At 42.5% G+C, this 21775-nt stretch overlaps 1 protein-coding gene across 13 annotated transcripts in view; it reads left to right on the forward strand.

The window, feature by feature from the left end:
• The window catches only part of ANK3 (ankyrin 3), a 436797-nt gene that overhangs the window by 413116 nt on the left and 1906 nt on the right, over positions 1–21775 (forward strand). For 11 of the 13 annotated variants that reach the window (XM_075257454.1, XM_075257455.1, XM_075257456.1 and 8 more), the window contains 9 exons: positions 315–389; positions 1070–1201; positions 2306–2452; positions 9321–9987; positions 11828–12155; positions 13297–13428; positions 18864–18947; positions 19068–19139; positions 21150–21231. In XM_075257454.1, the coding sequence (XP_075113555.1) occupies positions 315–389; positions 1070–1201; positions 2306–2452; positions 9321–9987; positions 11828–12155; positions 13297–13428; positions 18864–18947; positions 19068–19139; positions 21150–21215 (1703 nt within the window). In that variant the 3' untranslated portion in view covers positions 21216–21231. The remainder of the gene's footprint in view (positions 1–314; positions 390–1069; positions 1202–2305; positions 2453–9320; positions 9988–11827; positions 12156–13296; positions 13429–18863; positions 18948–19067; positions 19140–21149; positions 21232–21775) is intronic. The other 2 variants (XM_075257464.1, XM_075257453.1) reach the window with 2 other exon arrangements.

Genomic DNA, 21775 nt, shown 5'->3' on the forward strand with positions numbered 1-21775 from the left:
ATTCAAAGAAATCACACTTTACCCATGGATCCAAACATGAATACTGCCTCTACCAGGCCAACGTCATCCGGCACTGAAACTCACCTCTTGCACACTCAACCAGCATGCTTACTTCCATTTAATAACTGTACTCACAGAGCTCAACTTGTACTCCCCACACACATAAAAGTACAAGCGTTAGAAGTCCAATCTTCCTAGATCACGGATCACACACACTTGTTTTATCGTAGAGTAGTTTCAGTAGACAGTCTCAAAATTCCAGCACATTCTTATGGATCAACAAAACGTTATAATTTATCTTTTGTAAATTTCAGGTCCTCAGAGTCCATGTGAACGGACGGACATACGGATGGCCATAGTCGCTGATCACTTGGGGCTTAGTTGGACAGGTAGAAAATGCTCTAATATTAACAATTTCACATGTGCTTGTAAATGTATACTGTGTATAATCCTCAACTGGACAAGTTTCTTTAAAAACTGTTTAAAAATACATTGTACTAGATTACTAACCTTTTTCAAACGTTCACAATTGATTTCTATTGTTTTTATTCAGAAGCTTAAAAAACTCTGGATGGAACAGGAAACAGATAGCTCTGTTCTCTGTGTAGTGGCCACACCAGGTACTGCAGATCAGCTCTTATTCATTTGACTCAAACCTAAGCTGCAGTGACTGAGCTCCGCCACTACGCAGAGAGCACAACTGTCTGCTTTCTGCTCCATTCTCTGTATGTCAGCTTCTAAGAACAGCTAATTGACAGGGCTCATGGGTGTCTCCTATCCCCATAAATCAGATATCAATGATTTATCTTTTTGATAGATAATATTTTTAGCCCAGAAAACCACTTTAGGTCTGTCTTTCTTTAAAGGTCATCATTACATTAACTTTTTTTTATTGAATTGTAAAAAAAAAAAAAGTGTTCCAACAAGTCTCATGTGCAAGAGTGACAGTTTTTAGGAACCATAAATTTATTTATTTTTTTTAACCCATTTTCTAGTCTCATACAGCTCCTTTTACTTGTATTTCATAGATCAATATCTCAGATTACAAAAATATTCTTATTTGTTTCAGAACTTGCAAGAGAACTGAATTTTTCAGTGGATGAAATAAATCAAATTCGTGTTGAGAATCCAAATTCGTTGACTTCACAAAGCTTTATGTTGTTAAAGAAATGGGTCATCAGAGACGGCAAAAATGCAACAAGTGAGTATTGTAATTCTGGGGTTTGTTTTTTCATGGACATAAAAGTACCACATAAAAGAACACTCTCTTTGTAGATCATTAGTGTTACAGAAGTGATTGATCAGCAACAAAACATAAAATGTAACTTTTATTAATGAGTATTATTAAAAAAATTATCCAAAAGGGCGTTAGCATCCTTCACTTTATTAGATGAATGCTAAATTAAAATGATGTGCCAGTCAGCATGGAAACAATCATGTCTTCTGGACTATCACTCTGTTTTCCATGGATCAATAGATCAGACAAGGGGAATTAGTATTCTGGGTTTTGACTAGTGCTAGAAGCTTCATACTTAAATCTGCCACCGACTGAATACAGGACAGACCAGCCAGGGGTCGGGTAATATGTATCAGACTCCCTCACCCTTTCTTAGTTATTCCTAGTCATATGGCAGGTGTGATCACTTGTATTAATCCCCTAATAGACTCCAATCCTAAAGTGTCATCTGATAAAAACCACTGCACCCCCCTCCACAATACTCAGAGGGTGCCCTCTAAATCATCTATGTCCTCATAGAAAAGGACACAAGATTCCCCTGCTTATGTGCTATAAGACACTATAGGGAATCTCCAGGTAAGGCAAGCTCTGTCTAACCAGATGGTTATCCCCATAATTTGCATTGCTTAGATGACAAATATCGCCCTTCTGTAAGTATATAAATGTCCATAAATGCATTTCTCCAATGCAATTAATATAAAAATTTATCCATTTGCAAACAGTCTTGCTTAGTTGTCTATCATTCTGTGCGTACAGCTATGTATACAGGCCAGTATATTTCCATGGTTACAGACTACAAACATATCTGATCCTGTAGTCATACTCCCCTTCTGCTAGCTTGCTTACATTTGATAGGTTGGCAAGAAATAAGAGATGAAATCAGACAACACAGGGTATTATTATAACCACATAGGATTATAGATCTACATAGGAACTATATACAAAAATCAATTGCAAACAGATTTGAATAAAAATTTCCAGCTTATTACAATTGTAATCTCATTATTTACAGTATTTAATAAAACTAATCTAACGTATGGACATTTGCTTGTTTGTTTTTGTTTCCAGCTGATGCCTTAACCAATGTCTTGACAAAAATCAACCGAATAGATATTGTGACATTGCTGGAGGGTCCAATTTTTGACTATGGAAACATTAGTGGCACCAGAAGTTTTGCAGATGACAACAATGTATTTTCTGACCCCGCTGTTGATGGTAAAAAGAGATTGTGAATCTAATTTGTGGCTGTTCTATAGGATGGAATCGTGAAAACTTTATAGTTTTCTACATGTTGTCCATTATTACATTATAACAATGCAGTGCTCATTCATAATGCATATGCAAAAAAAATGCTCTATAGTCATGCAGGTTGAATATAGTAACAATACATTACTGCATGCGATGCTGGGCAAATAGCTGTGCTATGACCATTTGGCTTAAAGTAATGTCACAAAGGCTTTGGTGTGGCACACGGATATAATATAATTGGTAGACATGAGAAACCTACTATCAGGCTCATGAGAGACTCCATACTTCCCACTTTATTTGTTGCCTATATAGAATTAGCATATTTTGCAGTGTACAAACATTGTCATCAATTCCACAATACGATTTCCCTATGGCAAACACACATAGACTGGGCCAATTTCATAGGAGGCCATTTAATCTATCTGGAGGTTTTGGCATGCAGGACAGAAACAAAGTCCATGTACAAGTTCTTCTTGGTTGGATTTAAGCTCAGGAGGCCACAGTGCTAACCACTGAGCCAACCTGCTGCCCCTTTGCAGTATTAAATTATACAATATAAGGGAACTGCTTTCTCATTCCATTCCCCAATATTGTCATAGGTAAATTAGTATCTTCTTTCCTTGCAAATTGAGACAAAAGCCATATACCATGGACAGTCCCCAGACTAAATCCAGCTCACGTTACACACAGCCTCCATTTCATTAAGGCAATAATGCTATTTTTGTGCTATAATGATTCTGCTTGGTTTCTAACAGCATGGATCAGTTCTGAGGAAAGACTCATGGCTATGCTGCTTTGGAAGTAAGAGATGTACTAAAGGGGTTGTCTCAAAGACAGTCCTTGTCCATATGCCAGTTCAGGACATCCCTACAAGCCAGGACAGAGACTCTCTGTATTAGTAGCGCCCATTCTGGTGAACTCAAGTTGTCCTTACATTACATGGAGGTCCATTCATTTGAACGGCCACCATGTAATACATTTTTTCCTGCTGTGACAAGGAAAAGTCTAACTGGCCACGATTGTTTGCTGGGGTGCCGGGAATGGGACCCACAATGTTAGTTCATTGCCCAAACCCATTAAGGGAAATCAAGATTCCTGAGGCATACTGATGTAGCAGAGGCAACCCGAACTTCTGCAATTGGTTAAACTGTTGCAATGTGATATTTTATGTTTTTCCAAAGACTTTTCATTGGTTTTTGTTGTCTTTTATGGTAAGCTCTTCCCCTGCAGAGGTTTAACCAGTTACAGAATATTGGGTTATCTCTGCTACATCTGTGTATTAGCCAAAGTAAATGTCTCTAAAGTATTAATTTTCCAAAACAATACACATATCATATTTTGAACACTAGTTTTTGTTTATTAAGATGATTTGTTTAGATGATGAACGATACTGTAAGAAATATCCATTTAGTCATCAACTGCATATTATACAAGTTAAAGAAAAGGGCTAGACTAAGGCTAAGACCCCAGGAAAAACTGCAGTGGCAATGCATTGTGTTTTTTTCTGAAGCCCTTTTCACAGAAAGTCCGCAGAGGATTCCTCCGGGACAGGTTTTTCTAGGATAGGTCATCCATTGAAGATCTGTGGAGGTGCTTGTTAAAGTGGCAGTGGAACTACGCGAGCACCACATTCTCTTCATAGGCCATGTGACATCACATTAATCGGTCACACGGCCTGTGATAGCAGTCCCATTCAAGTGAATACCAGGCACAGCCGCTGCACAAATGTATGGTGCTGTGTCAGTAAGTACTGAACAGACTGGAGGGCTCATGTGAACACTGCAACCTCCTAAAACAGCTTATTGGCCTATTACTTTTTGCATGGTGGGTACCGCTGTAAATTCTGCCATGTGCGCTTCCCCTAGTTCTCAGGCAAGATAACGAAACACAAGTCAATAGCAAATAGTAAGAAAGACAGAACTCCTTATTTGCGAACCATGACTACCAAAAGTTATAAACCTTCATGGTGCGCTCTAGGTCAGGATTTGTGTCATACCTGGGTTACACTAACAGAAAGTTACATTGTACTCTATATCTGAAGACCGACATTGGGAAATTCTTGTCATGATGCTTATTCTAAGTGCATGCCTGTGTGATGCCCTGCGCACTTTGCAGTTTCATACCATCTTCTTATTTAACCAGCTTGAGTCTGCATCTGCAATTCTTAAAGACTGAGCAATACTGTTCCTGTCTCTCCTCTGAATCTTTTACACCTCATCAAGACCAGACTACAGGCTACTGCTCTTTCAATATAAGTCAATCAGCTAAATGTAGTAGGATTCTCATATCTGAAGTATCATCCTCTATTACGACATATACTGCTTTATGGCAATATTGCTTTTAATAGTATTTTTTTTACCATGAATGTAAAAACCACATTGTCCTGCTGGTTTTACAACAGCTCTTAATCCAAAAACAATACCAAGTAGGGAATTTTTGTAGAACAAGATATCCTGAAGAGGATACAACATTATAATTGGCAGAGACAATTTAAGTTCTTTTTCCAGTTCCAAAAAACCACAAGGATTTTCAATACTCCATATTTTCTACGACTGCTAAAAACTCGCTTTAAGGAGCATCTGTCAGTATTTGCATGTTAGAAACAATTAGAGATGAGCGAACAGTGTTCTATCGAACACATGTTCGATCGGATATCAGGGTGTTCGCCATGTTCGAATCGAATCGAACACCACGTGGTAAAGTGCGCCAAAATTCGATTCCCCTCCCACCTTCCCTGGCGCCTTTTTTGCACCAATAACAGCGCAGGGGAGGTGGGACAGGAACTACGACACTGGGGGCATTGAAAAAAATTGGAAAAAGTCATTGGCTGCCGAAATCAGGTGACCTCCATTTTAGACGAATAGTGGATTTCAAATCCGGGTCATATGAGAATGTGAACTTTGTGACTATGAGACAGGGATAGCTGTACAGGCAGGGATAGCTAGGGATAACCTTTATTTAGGGGGGAATGTTATTAAAAATAACTTTTTGGGGCTCTATCGGGTGTGTAATTGTGATTTTTGTGAGATAAACTTTTTCCCATAGGGATGCATTGGCCAGCGCTGATTGGCCGAATTCCGTACTCTGGCCAATCAGTGCTGGCCAATGCATTCTATTAGCTTGATGAAGCAGAGTGTGCACAAGGGTTCAAGCGCACCCTCGGCTCTGATGTAGCAGAGCCGAGGCTGCACAAGGGTTCAAGCGCACCCTCGGCTCTGATGTAGGAGAGCCGAGGGTGCACTTGAACCCTTGTGCACCCTCAGCTCTGCTACATCAGAGCCGAGGGTGCGCTTGAACCCTTGTGCACACTCTGCTTCATCAAGCTAATAGAATGCATTGGCCAGCGCTGATTGGCCAATGTATTCTATTAGCCTGATGAAGTAGAGCTGAATGTGTGTGCTAAGCACACACATTCAGCTCTACTTCATCGGGCTAATAGAATGCATTGGCCAGCGCTGATTGGCCAGAGTACGGAACTCGACCAATCAGCGCTGGCTCTGCTGGAGGAGGCGGAGTCTAAGATCGCTCCACACCAGTCTCCATTCAGGTCCGACCTTAGACTCCGCCTCCTCCGGCAGAGCCAGCGCTGATTGGCCGAAGGCTGGCCAATGCATTCCTATGCGAATGCAGAGACTTAGCAGTGCTGAGTCAGTTTTGCTCAACTACACATCTGATGCACACTCGGCACTGCTACATCAGATGTAGCAATCTGATGTAGCAGAGCCGAGGGTGCACTAGAACCCCTGTGCAAACTCAGTTCACGCTAATAGAATGCATTGGCCAGCGCTGATTGGCCAATGCATTCTATTAGCCCGATGAAGTAGAGCTGAATGTGTGTGCTAAGCACACACATTCAGCACTGCTTCATCACGCCAATACAATGCATTAGCCAGTGCTGATTGGCCAGAGTACGGAATTCGGCCAATCAGCGCTGGCTCTGCTGGAGGAGGCGGAGTCTAAGGTCGGACCTGAATGGAGACTGGTGTGGAGCGATCTTAGACTCCGCCTCCTCCAGCAGAGCCAGCGCTGATTGGTCGAGTTCCGTACTCTGGCCAATCAGCGCTGGCCAATGCATTCTATTAGCCCGATGAAGTAGAGCTGAATGTGTGTGCTTAGCACACACATTCAGCTCTACTTCATCAGGCTAATAGAATACATTGGCCAATCAGCGCTGGCCAATGCATTCTATTAGCTTGATGAAGCAGAGTGTGCACAAGGGTTCAAGCGCACCCTCGGCTCTGATGTAGCAGAGCCGAGGCTGCACAAGGGTTCAAGTGCACCCTCGGCTCTCCTACATCAGAGCCGAGGGTGCGCTTGAACCCTTGTGCAGCCTCGGCTATGCTACATCAGAGCCGAGGGTGCGCTTGAACCCTTGTGCACACTCTGCTTCATCAAGCTAATAGAATGCATTGGCCAGCACTGATTGGCCAGAGTACGGAATTCGGCCAATCAGCGCTGGCCAATGCATTCTATTAGCCCGATGAAGTAGAGCTGAATGTGTGTGCTAAGCACACACATTCAGCACTGCTTCATCACGCCAATACAATGCATTAGCCAGTGCTGATTGGCCAGAGTACGGAATTCGGCCAATCAGCGCTGGCTCTGCTGGAGGAGGCGGAGTCTAAGATCGCTCCACACCAGTCTCCATTCAGGTCCGACCTTAGACTCCGCCTCCTCCAGCAGAGCCAGTGCTGATTGGCCGAATTCCGTACTCTGGCCAATCAGCACTGGCTAATGCATTGTATTGGCTTGATGAAGCAGTGCTGAATGTGTGTGCTTAGCACACACATTCAGCTCTACTTCATCGGGCTAATAGAATGCATTGGCCAATCAGCGCTGGCCAATGCATTCTATTAGCGTGAACTGAGTTTGCACAGGGGTTCTAGTGCACCCTCGGCTCTGCTACATCAGATTGCTACATCTGATGTAGCAGTGCCGAGTGTGCATCAGATGTGTAGTTGAGCAAAACTGACTCAGCACTGCTAAGTCTGCATTCGCATAGGAATGCATTGGCCAGCCTTCGGCCAATCAGCGCTGGCTCTGCCGGAGGAGGCGGAGTCTAAGGTCGGACCTGAATGGAGACTGGTGTGGAGCGATCTTAGACTCCGCCTCCTCCAGCAGAGCCAGCGCTGATTGGCCGAATTCCGTACTCTGGCCAATCAGCACTGGCTAATGCATTGTATTGGCTTGATGAAGCAGTGCTGAATGTGTGTGCTTAGCACACACATTCAGCTCTACTTCATCGGGCTAATAGAATGCATTGGCCAATCAGCGCTGGCCAATGCATTCTATTAGCGTGAACTGAGTTTGCACAGGGGTTCTAGTGCACCCTCGGCTCTGCTACATCAGATTGCTACATCTGATGTAGCAGTGCCGAGTGTGCATCAGATGTGTAGTTGAGCAAAACTGACTCAGCACTGCTAAGTCTGCATTCGCATAGGAATGCATTGGCCAGCCTTCGGCCAATCAGCGCTGGCTCTGCCGGAGGAGGCGGAGTCTAAGGTCGGACCTGAATGGAGACTGGTGTGGAGCTATCTTAGACTCCGCCTCCTCCAGCAGAGCCAGCGCTGATTGGTCGAGTTCCGTACTCTGGCCAATCAGCACTGGCCAATGCATTTCTATGGGGAAAAGTTAGCTTGCGAAAATCGCAAACTGACAGGGATTTCCATGAAATAAAGTGACTTTTATGCCCCCAGACATGCTTCCCCTGCTGTCCCAGTGTCATTCCAGGGTGTTGGTATCATTTCCTGGGGTGTCATAGTGGACTTGGTGACCCTCCAGACACGAATTTGGGTTTCCCCCTTAACGAGTTTATGTTCCCCATAGACTATAATGGGGTTCGAAACCCATTCGAACACTCGAACAGTGAGCGGCTGTTCGAATCGAATTTCGAACCTCGAACATTTTAGTGTTCGCTCATCTCTAGAAACAATATTATTCTATAATTATTGTATTATTTTACAACATATACTGAATACTAAGTGTTTGGTCATATTTTGTAAAATTTTTAAAATCTAAAGGACCGTTGAAGTGTTTCTCCAGAGAGCCACATATACGAGTGCTGTTTGGCTCCTCCATTCATTTGATAGTCTAGTAATACGGACTGTCAAAAAAACTCTAATATTAAATTTTAAGATAATCATTTGAACAAAGTATCCCTTGTAAAAAATATAACTCGAAAATTATTTTGCAAACAGATCCAAGAAATGGCATGATAGTGACAGATGCCCTTTTGCAGCTTTGATTCTTTTACAATATACGTGGCATCCATTGTACTGTCTATTCACTGTGTAACATGACTGTGGCCATTACTAATGTATCTATGTACTTCATGGCTTACTATTTCTTTTTCTTTTTCTCAGTGTTTCTGATCTTACCCATGACAACGAATTCTCTTCACTCTCCGAGATCACCTTACTCATCACACTCTACTCATCCACTTATTGTTACTATACCTGAAATATTCTTATAGAGGACCTTTCCTGTACCATTTCTTCCCTTTAGATTTAGCTTCTTGCTTCACAATGCTCTGTAGCTCTGTTACGCCAGTGTGGAAGATTTTCATTTCCAGATACACTGGTCTATTCCATTCACAAACAAAATTAGACCAAAAAAAATTATACTTGTATAAGAACCTAAATATGTGGGAAGATGTCAGCATACAGACTAATGTTATCACCATTCTGAATCATAGTGCTTCATTTTAGCATATCATTGCATGATCCGTGTATTCAATCATTATATCATATCATATTGCTAAGCATGCTTTGTACTGTAATTTATTTTTGTTGTTTCATAATCCATTTCATTCAGGTCAGTGTACTGTTTTCCTCAGGTTATCCTACCATTCAAGTGGAACTGGAAACTCCCACTGGTTTGCGTTATGTGCCTCCTACCCCCTTCCAACAAGATGATTTCTTTAGCGATAATTCTAGTGTAGAGTCTCCCCTTAGAACTCCTAGTAGACTAAGTGATGTGTTAGTAACTCAACAGGGAAATGGAGATCTCTCACCTGCACCACCCGTGGTGGTGGCAGAAGACACCTCTCTAGAGGACAGCAGACCGGACTATTTAATTCACAGTCCTGATGCTTCTTATCAAATGCCCATTCATCGAGTGAAATTTGAAGACGTTAAGTTGTATGATGAACCCCAAAATGAAGGTAGCTACATTGAAGTTGAGAAGTCTGTTCAGTACAAAGAACAGAAACTGGTTGAGAGAGCAGAAGAGACTGATCGGCTTGAGAGAGATCCATCTGGTCCTGAGGAGGAGATCACTGAAGAAAGGCTTAAATTATTGTTTAAGCATCTTCATCTGGAAGAGATTGAATCAGAGGAGATGACTGAGGAGAAGGTGCAGGCCATCCTCAAAAATGTTGAACAAGCAGAACAAGAGATGTCTTCAATTGCAGGTTGGCACACAGAAGCCTCAAGTGTTCATGTGGAACAATCAACGTCTGAGCGGAAACTCAATAGTGACCTGTTAGAGCGACTGGATGACAGGTATGTCCCAAACTACCCCTTGTACATGAATAATCTCAATGGAGCAGTCTATTATTTATTGCAGTAAGGACGGACAGGGTATTTGCAATGCGCTATACCTTGTACATATCACAAGATCTCAGACTGTCAAAACCGGAAGTGGATTCAAATGGAATGGAAAACATTACAAAATATCCATTTCTGACTTTTGGCAAAAAAAAAAAAAATCTAATTAAAAGCTAATGCGTGTTATTCAGAGTATGGAACAGCACATAAATGTGAGATTGGAGAAGGAGCAAATAATGAAAGTAAGAGTGCTCATGTTGTTGAAAAGTCCTTCTAACACAAAAAAGGGCTAAATGTACAAATCATGCAAATGAAAACCGCTGCATCTAGCGCCGATGTGAACCTCTGTGGTTTGCACAGGACAAGCCCAGGACTGTATAGGGCTAATGACATCCACAATTCACATTCAAGATATGTCCAGCAAACCAGTGTATATAAAATATAACTTTTACTTCATATTCAGATAAAACAGAAACATCTTACATGTTCCAGGAGCAAGAAAAAAGAAGATACCACAGCTTACGCATTTCAGGACATGTTGTTGCGTCCCTTACTCATAGTAATACTCATTTTATTTGAATATGAAGTAAAAGTTATATTTTATATACACTGGTTTGCTGAACATATCTTTGGTGAATTGTAAATTTACAAATGTCTATTAGGAGAGGCCCCTACACAGTGGGCCGCAGCCAAAAAGCACTGGTTTTCACAAGAAAGTACACAGAGTTTTCCTCTGCTGGCTTTCTGCTTCTATTATACCTATACGGAAACCGCCAGCGTGTCTGTAGATATAATCGACATGCTCTGATTCGCAGCATTTCCACTGTGAATTATTATCTGCAATGTGTGGATGGGATTAGCCAGAATCCCATCCACTTTGCAGGGACTGTAAAACACCATGGCAAAATCACAGCACTTACACTATGTGGGACTCTGCCTTTAAAGTTTGATTGTATTGTACCACCATCTAACAAAGATTGACAGGTCCTAGTGTGCCGTGACCATAGGCTAAGAAAGGTGCTCCAGGCAGATCACCAGCACATTTGCATGGAACTTAAAGATTTTATCAGCAGCCAGATTATAATTACACACACACAAAAAAATGATGTGTTTAGACACGATTTTGGTGATAACAGACTACTTTTAACGTAAATCATATATAAGAGTACTGTCTATAATTCTGCTCTCCAAGGCATCCTTGTTTATAAAGTGTGGGGAAAGTAGCTCTGTAGCAGCAATGGGGCGGACCCAACCAGTCAGAGATAGGGACACAAAAGCTGTAGCAAACAGGTTTATTAAAAAAACAAACAAAAAAAAACCTAGCAAAATAAATAAGCCTTCCCGTCAGGCAGAAAATGAGCAAAACAAAATACAGCCTTAACTTCAGGCAAAGCAGTGTGAAATAAAACCCTGCTCGTCTGAGTACTCACTAGACAAGAAGTACTATCTGTACATCAGCCACACATATCAACAAAAAGCACAGTCTCACCAGACTCACAGTGTCAGGACAGACCCAGGCGCCTCCTCTCGCTCCCAGGATCTGCCCTGAAGTGTAGGCTCTGCCGCCTTTCATGGCCCATCAATGAGCCTGGGACCTACACCTGGGCTGAGTCCTATTCAAGACCCACCCTGGACCACACATAGGTCAGAAACCTGGGGGAGATATAAAGGCACTCCAGCACTCTGCCTGTCACCTTCTCACAAAAGATTAAATAATATGCCATTTCTGTATTTGGACTGTACACAGCATTGCATTACACATCTTTTACGTCTTAATTTCTTTTCAATTTTCTAGCCATGAGTCAATTACCTCATATCTCAAGGGAGAAGTAGGAAGACTGGGATCTAATGTTAGCCCTTCTGAGTCTTTAACAGAAGGTAAGACGAGTTCCAGTGGTCCGGAGAAAGAAACTGTGAAAATGAATGAAAGACAGAAACCAAAAACACTCCAAGGCAAAGTGGAACAGACAACACCATCGACGGGACATCAAAGAGAGATGACAAGCAAGTCAGGAATAGGAGAGCATAAGAGCTCATTACCCATTAGTGCAAAACGGACTGGCATGGAAGAAGGAAAATCCAAGCCTTCAGCCCATGTAGAAGAAGGAACGTCTTCTGAAAAGGTACAGTCCAACTGAGTTGTTGCATAACTTGTATATACTGAAATATTGTGTCTGACCACAAGTAGACTAGCAACAATATATTAATACCACAGATATTTCTTCATAACCTTGTAAAAAAAAAAAAGTCAACAACGCAGAACTTCTCACAAGACACTGGATTCAGGAAAGCACTCGGCCTGTCTTTATCCTAAGCCATTTAAAATAATATAGATATACTTATAACCTACATGAAAGATGAAGAACTTTAGAAACACTTTACTCTCCTAGCACTAATCCTGACTCATACATTATAGTTCAAAGCTGCCTTCAGAATTGTACGTGTTGCTTTTGGAACCAGTCGACAGCTTGTCAACAGTCACACCCCACAGCTCAGCTAATATTAAGAAATGCTCAGGGCTACATTGCATTACAAGTTACATTTTCTTACATCAGTTTGCTGTTCAGTGCCTTGTAACTACTGTAGACTATATGGCCAGAATTACCCATAAGTCAGGGTATGTATAACAAACCCCCCCATCTAATCAAAACTGTGTAAGCAACATACATATTTATTTAACATACTAAAAAAAACACTATAAAAAAAAGTTCCTGACGCTGTAGTATATATACCCTAGTGGGTACATGGGGTGACCCCAGCTACGGACACAGGTTTGTTACTTCCTCTTCAACTGATAGAGACACTATTGCAGGATACTGTAGTCATTGATGCCAACAGTCTGTCAAATTGGCACTATTGTATGCCAGATCTTATACATGCACTGGCAACTTTTTATAAGAGTATAGCAGGCTTTAAAATGGTGGCACTAACCTGCAATATATATTTAAAGTATACTCACTCCAATACTCACAAGCTAAATAATGTAGTATTATTACTCACTGACCAAATCTGATAGTGTAACGTAATCTCCAACGTGACCTAGAAATGGTATAGACCACTAACCACAATAGTGCGCTAAATTGGCAACTTTTATCTTAGATTTTATGCCAGAAACTGGCGTAAAACATATGATAAATTCCCCCATAGTGTTTCAAAGGCTTACACAACTAACCACCAAAGAACAGCTACAATGTCAGTGTTCACGCGAAGTCTTGAATGTCATTTTCTGGCTTCGTAGATAAAAATATTTCTTTTTCTTTTAAGTTTTCTCGTAAAACATGCCTAAAATGCATTTATCAGGATTCTAGTGACTCTAGTGAATATGAGAGTGAGTCAAGCTCAGATGAGGAACGAAGAATCACTACAAAAATTACTCGGCGACGGCTCATCTATAAGGTATCGAGTACAGCTGACTCCCGGCACTGGCTCCAGCATGAGTTTTTGGCTCTGACAGCTTGGATGTTTCTCACAAGCATGTTATATAACAATGTTATGTTAATATAGCCCCTGACAACTAAGGCTTTACCCTGCATACATCATTGGCGGTGATATATGCCCATCTTAAACTTTTTATATATTTTTTTATTTCTGCTCCATTGTATTATGGGTCAATATACAAACGAGTGTCTAAAAATTTTCTATCTATGTGGTGTTCACAATCTACATTTAAAAAAAAAAAAAAAAAAAAAAGTAACTATTGTAACGGAGCAAAAGTATACGTCTTCCTCCGGATGGTCTTTTGAATCAACACGGACGCAAGAGGTCGGGAGACAACAGCAATTTATTGTAATCCACAAAGTTAGTAGCCGGCGGCGGTCACATCAACCGTAATAACAATAAGTCCACAGAAGTCACAATCCAATGATAACTTTGGGTTCTTGGTCCTGTAACTAAGTCCTGGCTCTCTGCAGAGCTGTGCACAGGCCGGCTAACACATACTAACTCCAGCTACAACTATATACTAAAACTGTTACACCTATATCTGTGGGTGGGAAGGGCTGAGTCACAGATCCTTCCCCCCTCACCTATACCAAGGAGAGCAGACTCCCTGTCTACTATGGACAATGAACGATCCAACATCTTCTTGGAGACACTGATCAGATTATCTCCACCCATTGTCCTCACTAGTTAGAGGTATTTGCATACAATGTGCTAACACACTAGACCCGAATCAGCCAACTACACACTGATGTTTACAACAGGTTAGAGAATACATTCCACATGAAATATATATTACACATTGCCTATTGCCGGACTCTAACCATCCCGTGACAACCCCTCCCCCTCTCAAAACATGTGCATGACACAATTGGCCTACACAGGTAAATTGGGGAATGCACATCAGTCTCTATAGCTCATATGTCCTCCTGCCGGGATAACCCATCTGCGTTCTGGTGTTGGTTCCCTCGGCGGTACTGAATGGTAAAGTTGTAGGTTTGAAGGGCTGGCATCTGGCAGAAAATCCGGTCGATCCATGTTGGCGTCTCTCTGAGCTTGGCTTCGGGTCACTGCTCCCACAAAGTGGCACTGTAGATTTCCAACATCGTTGCCTAACAGAACATCGGCCGGCAGCCCGCTCATCACACCAATTGTGCATCGTTTTGGTCCATAACCATAGTCGAGTTCCACGGTAGCTTTAGGAATACGTCTCCGAGTACCTCCTGCCAACTCGATAGAAATGCCAGGGCCCTCCTCTAGGGCCTCGGGTCGAACCACTCGGGGGTCCGCTACCGTTAGGAAAGCTCCCGAGTCCCGGAATCCAACAACTGTTCGGCCATCCAGTAGGACCTCCTGCAAGTGCTTCCGCTGAGGGTTTGCGGGATGTGTGGCAGAAGGCTGAATCCCATAGACCCCTGGAGGTGGAACAGATGGGTCATTCATGGAGTCATCTGGAAATGGGGCCAAACTTTCTGTCCTAGGGGTGGTTCCCAGGTAGTGAATAGGCCGGGATGCCACGGTGGCCCGTGCCCCCATGTTAACAGGGCAACTAGCTTGCAAATGTCCAGGCCGCCCGCACCCAAAACATCTGCGCTCTAGCATTCTTCCAGTAGGTCGTTGTCTAGGGACAGGGTTGTTCATAGCTGGAGGCCAATGGGCTGGGGCAGGGGTAGAGGGGGAATTGTAATCCTGAGGCCGGGCACGAAAGGTGGGTGGCTGGCTGAAGGGTGTCTGGCAGACTGTGGTAGTTTTCCGCTCCTCTGCAAACAACCTCTTCCACTGCGGCTTGATGGTCAGGCCCTCATCTGCAAGGGAAGCAGCTTGCTCCACTGTGGCTGGGTTCCGTTCCAGCACCCACTCACGGATCTCAGCGGGGCACTGGGAAAAGAACTGTTCCTTAAGTATGACTTGGAGGATCTTATCGACTGTGACAGCCTCCTCTCCTTCTAGCCAGCGCTTGCATGCTTGCTTCAACTTGTGGGCGAACATGTGGAAGGAGCTTCCCCCATTGTAAGACAAAGAGCGGAATTGAACTCGGTAGGTCTCTGGAGTGACTGCATAATACTTCTGCACCGCTCTTTTAATGGCCTCATAGTCCCGCTGATCACTAGGGTCCATGGCTCTGAGAGCTTCCGCAGCCCCATCTCGTAGGTGCCCCACCAGATACCGGACCCAATCCTTCTCTGGGACTTCCATCAGGTGGCACTGGTGTTCGAAGTCCTGAAAATATCCATCAACATCCCCAGCCGCTTCATCAAAGGTCTTGAAGTGTTTATGGGAGACATATGGTGGTTCTCTCACTGTTGGGCTGGGGGTCGGCGTTTGATTATAATTCCGCGTAGTTATCTCAGCCATTCGCATTTCATGCGCCATTCTTTCCTTTTCATGCGCCATTCTCTGTTCCTCCTTCTCCGTTTCCTGAGCCCTCTGTAATGCTCTACTCCTTTGCTCCGCAGTTGCTCCTAGCCCCAGCACTGCCAATTCCTCCTCATACAAAACAACCCATCTGCTCTTTTGGGTCTGTACCTGCCACTCCCGTATCTCTCCAGTCTCCTGGGGGCAGCCCTCCTCATGGTCGCTTTGCAGGGTCATCTCCTCCAGTGCCTCGATCAGTTGATCTTTCGTTCTTCCCTGGTAACTCAGGTTTAGTTCCCGGGCCCTTACTTGTAGACTTGCCATAGTCCAGTTCCTGTATTCTGAGGTTGTGGCTCCATTAATCGCTGAGCTGCTGTAGTCCATCTCGCTGTCCGCTGTTGATCCCACCGCTGCCAACCAGTTGTAACGGAGCAAAAGTATACGTCTTCCTCCGGATGGTCTTTTGAATCAACACGGACGCAAGAGGTCGGGAGACAACAGCAATTTATTGTAATCCACAAAGTTAGTAGCCGGCGGCGGTCACATCAACCGTAATAACAATAAGTCCACAGAAGTCACAATCCAATGATAACTTTGGGTTCTTGGTCCTGTAACTAAGTCCTGGCTCTCTGCAGAGCTGTGCACAGGCCGGCTAACACATACTAACTCCAGCTACAACTATATACTAAAACTGTTACACCTATATCTGTGGGTGGGAAGGGCTGAGTCACAGATCCTTCCCCCCTCACCTATACCAAGGAGAGCAGACTCCCTGTCTACTATGGACAATGCACCATCCAACATCTTCTTGGAGACACTGATCAGATTATCTCCACCCATTGTCCTCACTAGTTAGAGGTATTTGCATACAATGTGCTAACACACTAGACCCGAATCAGCCAACTACACACTGATGTTTACAACAGGTTAGAGAATACATTCCACATGAAATATATATTACACATTGCCTATTGCCGGACTCTAACCATCCCGTGACAACTATATTAGGACGTGTGATTTTGGCATGGAGCAGAATCTGGTGCTTTATGGTTTTGAGGAATTATGGGCAAAGATTGAACGCATACATTATGGGATAAAGAAACATCATCCTTGCCCTATTGATTCCTTTTATGACCCTATTTCCCTGCGATACAAAGAGCTCTGTTCTCCCGCCTTTATTGCTTTTGTTCAGTTTGGTTTATTGAAGGCTTCGCCTTTTGTGCCTGGATATCAGAAGGCAGACTTATCAAGATCTAAACCTTAGCTTCTATGCATGTTTGTGTGGCTTGTAAGATGTCCAGAGGACTGGAAGAAAAAAAAAATCTTACAATTTACAAACACATTGGGCTAAACCACTATTGAACATAATTGGATTCCAGTGTCACACATATTAACTGTTTATGCCTCCAGTTGTAAAATGTATTCTTCACATCTACTTTCAGATGTCTCTAGATGAGTAATATCTAGTCATGTACCCACTTCATGTGCTGATAGTATTACTCTAAGATACATCCACCCTCCGGGACTGCTGCTGATCCAGAGAATTGAAGGGCTGAGACCCATTCAGTATTTCTCTAGCACAGAGCCACTCCCAGCCATCTACTTTGCAGGGTACTGCAGTGTCACATAATTTTAGTAAATGGGGTTGTGTTAAAGATTCTGTCACAGTGGGTGGGCAGGAGCGTCACTGTGCATGGAAGAAAAACTCTGAAGGAGCCGTAGTACTTTATTAAGGATTAGTGGTATAGCCACTTCTTGTCACTTCATACAGTTTGAGAACACATTTACCGAGATTGTGCCCAACAACTAAACAAGCCTTCTCTTAGTTTTTGACAATGTCCGTCTCGCTCATTAACGGTGTTTGGTATTCAAGCGATATAGCAGAACTGCTAGATACCGTCCATGGGCAAGAGTTATATAGTTTCAGGAAATAAAAGACTCTTATTTTGGACAATCTGTTAAGCCCCTCTAACCTTAGGGGGTTATTCTTATCATAGACCTATTCAGTGCATATGCTAGAGATATCTAATAGATGCAGATATCACCTCTTGGGCTCACCTCAGAACAGGATTCCCCTGACTCACCGTGACAATTGGTGCCATGGTCTCAGAGAATGAAGAGGTGGCCATTTTAGCATAACAATAACAGCTGAGCCAACCAAAATTGGAGCAAGTCACAGAGGTGGGATCGTCATATGCCTAACATTTGTAGGATAACCTGGTGATACAGTGTGTCATAAACATCCTGGAAGAGAATACTTCTCTAAAAGCCTGCTGTCATCTGGCTCCGACAATTTATACTTTACTCCTACTAAAGTTATATAATATAGCAGGAGAAGCCTAGGAGAGCATTCACATCAGCATTGTATAATCTGCTCTTCTGCTCAGTCATACGACCTGAAGAACAGATTAAACAGTATAAGAGTAGGTTCACACTATTTTTCAATGTCTGTTGTGCTTCCACCATTAATGTCCTGTGCTGTCATCCTATAAAGGGTGAAATCTATGGACCACAGTAACAATAGTGTGAACATAGCCTAACAGAGCTGTCAAATGATGAACAACAATGGATCCTGAAGGACCTCATTGATTATAATGGGGTCCACTAGGTATATATTATCTTCTCCATAATATCTCTGGGCAAAAAGACCTGATCTGGTCATTTATATCTACATAAACAAAGATTTTCTATGTGCGTGTATGTACATGGTACAGACTGCAGTTAATGTCCCAACAGCACATGTCAATGTCTATTAATAATGTTCAGGAAATTGCTATTATGTGACTCCATTACGACAATGAGCCTATTGTCTGACATTTGCTGATATATAGGGTAGGGTGGAAGATGTTCCAATTTGCACTACACGTGAAATCTAACAAGATGTTTATTTATATTAAACTTTCCTTCTTGCCAGTTTCACCCACTCGTAGCATGGTACCCAAGGCTTGTTTTCTTATCCTCCTACCTTGCATGCCTGGCGTGCTGTGTTTAGGAATAAGATTGATGTATGATTGATGTAATGATCTGACACTCTCTAGGGGGAGGAAGTTAAAAACATTCCCGGCGAAACTGTTACTGAAGAACAATACACAGATGAAGAAGGCAACATTATCACCAGAAAAGTAATTTTTTTTTTCTTTGTCCTACGTTACTTTGGGAAGTATTCCCATATCCGGCTTTTTGTGGTGTGAAGTTTTTGTGTCTTAAACTCCATACAAGGTCGATGTTCCTGCTTCTCATAGGTGACACGGAAAGTCGTAAGACGGGTAGTGGTTCCACATGAGGATAAAGTTGGTGGGACTGTAACAGTTGGGGCAAGTAATTCTGTTCGTTGTGGCGACCATGCCTTGCTGTGTTTGCCAGGTTTAATCGGTTTGGTTTGTATTTAACATTTTATGCAAACTAGCTCTCGTCCGTAAAGAAGAAAACGGTCTCAAGCGCCCTCTACACATAGCTAGCCTGTAAGCCAATGTCCGACCCATTAAAGAGCCTTGAAGCTTGACTAGGGCTATCCTCAAACCTAAATTTCCCATCTGTAAACAGCACTGTCTCTGTGATCCTGCGTCTTGACATTGATTTACATGGTATCTACCTGTAGGGGGCACTACACAGACTGTTTTCTACCTTCTGGAGGAGAGATAAATTGCATACGGTTTTCCAGTGAGCATTGCCTGCAAGACTCCTTACATCAGCTGGATCTCTACAAGGAGAGCCAGCACCTTCCAAGATCTATCTAACACCGGAACATATGTGCTATTAATGGCTGATTCATTACAACAGTATTTGTAATAGTAAATATCAGAATTTCACTCTACAGTATACACACACACACACACACACACACGCCAGTATGTCAACTTCAATCTATTTTTGTAATATAGAAGTCCTGCAGAAATACCTAATAATGCCACCTACATAAACATGGCCTAGTTTTAAAGTAGACATACTATATGTGCAAATGCACAGTGGCGCCCCCAGATAAGAACTGCCCAACTGTGGATCTAATGATGCAGACTAACAGCCTGACAGATCCCGCTACGAGTTCAGGTCAGGCTAGAACTTCGGATGTAATACACGCAAATGTGTCGTATGCTCATCAGAAACAGGCCTAACATAAATTAGCAGTTACATAACAAAAGGTACAGATCTTTAACTTACATCCTCCATGCATTTGTTCAAGCTGGACCGTGGGGGTCTAGGCTGGTTCCAACACCAGGTCACTTGATCGGAACCAGGCTCTGCCCCTACAGCACTATAAAAACTGAGAGGAGGGAGGTGGCAGAGTGACCCAAGGAATGGGGACGGATTCCAATTATGTGATCCAAGCTTGCAACCAGCCCAGGACCCCCACAAACAGCTAAAACAAATGCCTGGTGGGAGTAAGTACAATTAAAACTCCTAGCAACCCCTTATCCTGTACCTGCACAAAGGCCCTCTCCTAATAATGACCTAAGTTATGCCTTACCTTAGTGTTTCTCAAACTTTGAGAGCGCCCCCTAGTTGTAGGAGACATGCAGCTGGGAAGGTAGTGCCTATATACTACAAACTACTACCTTCTCTGGTTTCGTAATGTAATTGACTCCAATTAAGCTTATTTTCATCTAATAATGGCACAGGAGACAGATTGTAAGATGATAATTTAATAATATTGGCTTGTTGTGGCTGGTAAGGTCTCGGTAGAAATACATTAAGAATCCTTGTCATATGTCATGTCTAACAGAACGCAGTCAGAGCATCAAGTATTAAAATGAGAGATCTAGACATGATCCAGGATCCTTCTTATAGTTTCCAGCCAATACCAGAATAATCTATACCTATAGTAATATGGCTGCGCAGGACTAGCAGGTAAGTATTTCTGGGTAACTTATTTGTTCCACAAAAGAGGTTCTGCTGAAATTTATTTATTTTTTTTTATAACCTTTTGAGCGACTGCTGGTTTGTATTTCAGATTTATTTACTGCATTTGGTTGTGCAGGGGCTAAGCTTGTTTTTGCCCCATGTGTTTTGTTTGTACTAACTTTTCTCATTTTACAATCTAATTCCATCAAAGGATCTATAAGTGTAGACGAGAAGGATCTCTCAGGGGTGGACTCTAAGTCTTTGTAGAACCTAGGGGCCCTGCTGAAAGGGGAGGGGTCCTCTACAATGGTCCTGACTGAGGTCACTCTGGAGGGTTATAAAATCTCTGGCTTTAGAGTCATTGGGTGAAACTAGAGAAGAGATACATCCATTATGTGTTAATACTTGAATTTTAGGCTTAAATTAAAGGGAAATTATTTCATTTTTCTTTCTTGATCTATAACAATTCCTATTTTATATTCTAGAATGACGGACACAAAGTGAAGACCAAGAAGGAAGTCAGACACATTGAGAAGAAAAGTTATTCCTAATACCATAGTGATTCAGGTTAGTTGTGTACAATTATTTAGATAGAACAATGAAATATTACAGGTCTGGGCGCTGGAGATTACCATAATGTATTAACTCATGTTATAGCTTATTTTATATAGTACTAGAAGGTCAGCAACCTTCACGGACACAAATACCTGGCACCATGCTGTAGTATAAACCTCACAGTTATATGGTAATTTACTAAAACTGTGGGAAATGTATCACGTATGCAGATGTGAACAAACAGTTCAATTTCATATTAAACAAATATAAATAAATAAATAAAACACCCCACATCACATCTGCAGATGGCACACATTACATCTATAGTTTCCTCTCTTATATACTCAGGGTCCGTTGGCATCTCTATATTATATTAGAACCTGTGCATGGTACTAGCAGGGCATCATACAGTACGGTGTTATATTACAATGTTAGTCTGTTTTAATATTTGAGGTTTTGGGGTTTCCACCAGGGTAGCTATTGCTTCTGGGCCCTAGAACCTGAGGGGCCCAAAGTCCTCTCTACAATATAGGGCGACACCAGTATTCTAGATAGC

This window comes from Leptodactylus fuscus, chromosome 10 (genome assembly GCF_031893055.1).
Source record: "Leptodactylus fuscus isolate aLepFus1 chromosome 10, aLepFus1.hap2, whole genome shotgun sequence".
In the NCBI taxonomy this organism is placed as follows: Eukaryota; Metazoa; Chordata; class Amphibia; order Anura; family Leptodactylidae; genus Leptodactylus; species Leptodactylus fuscus.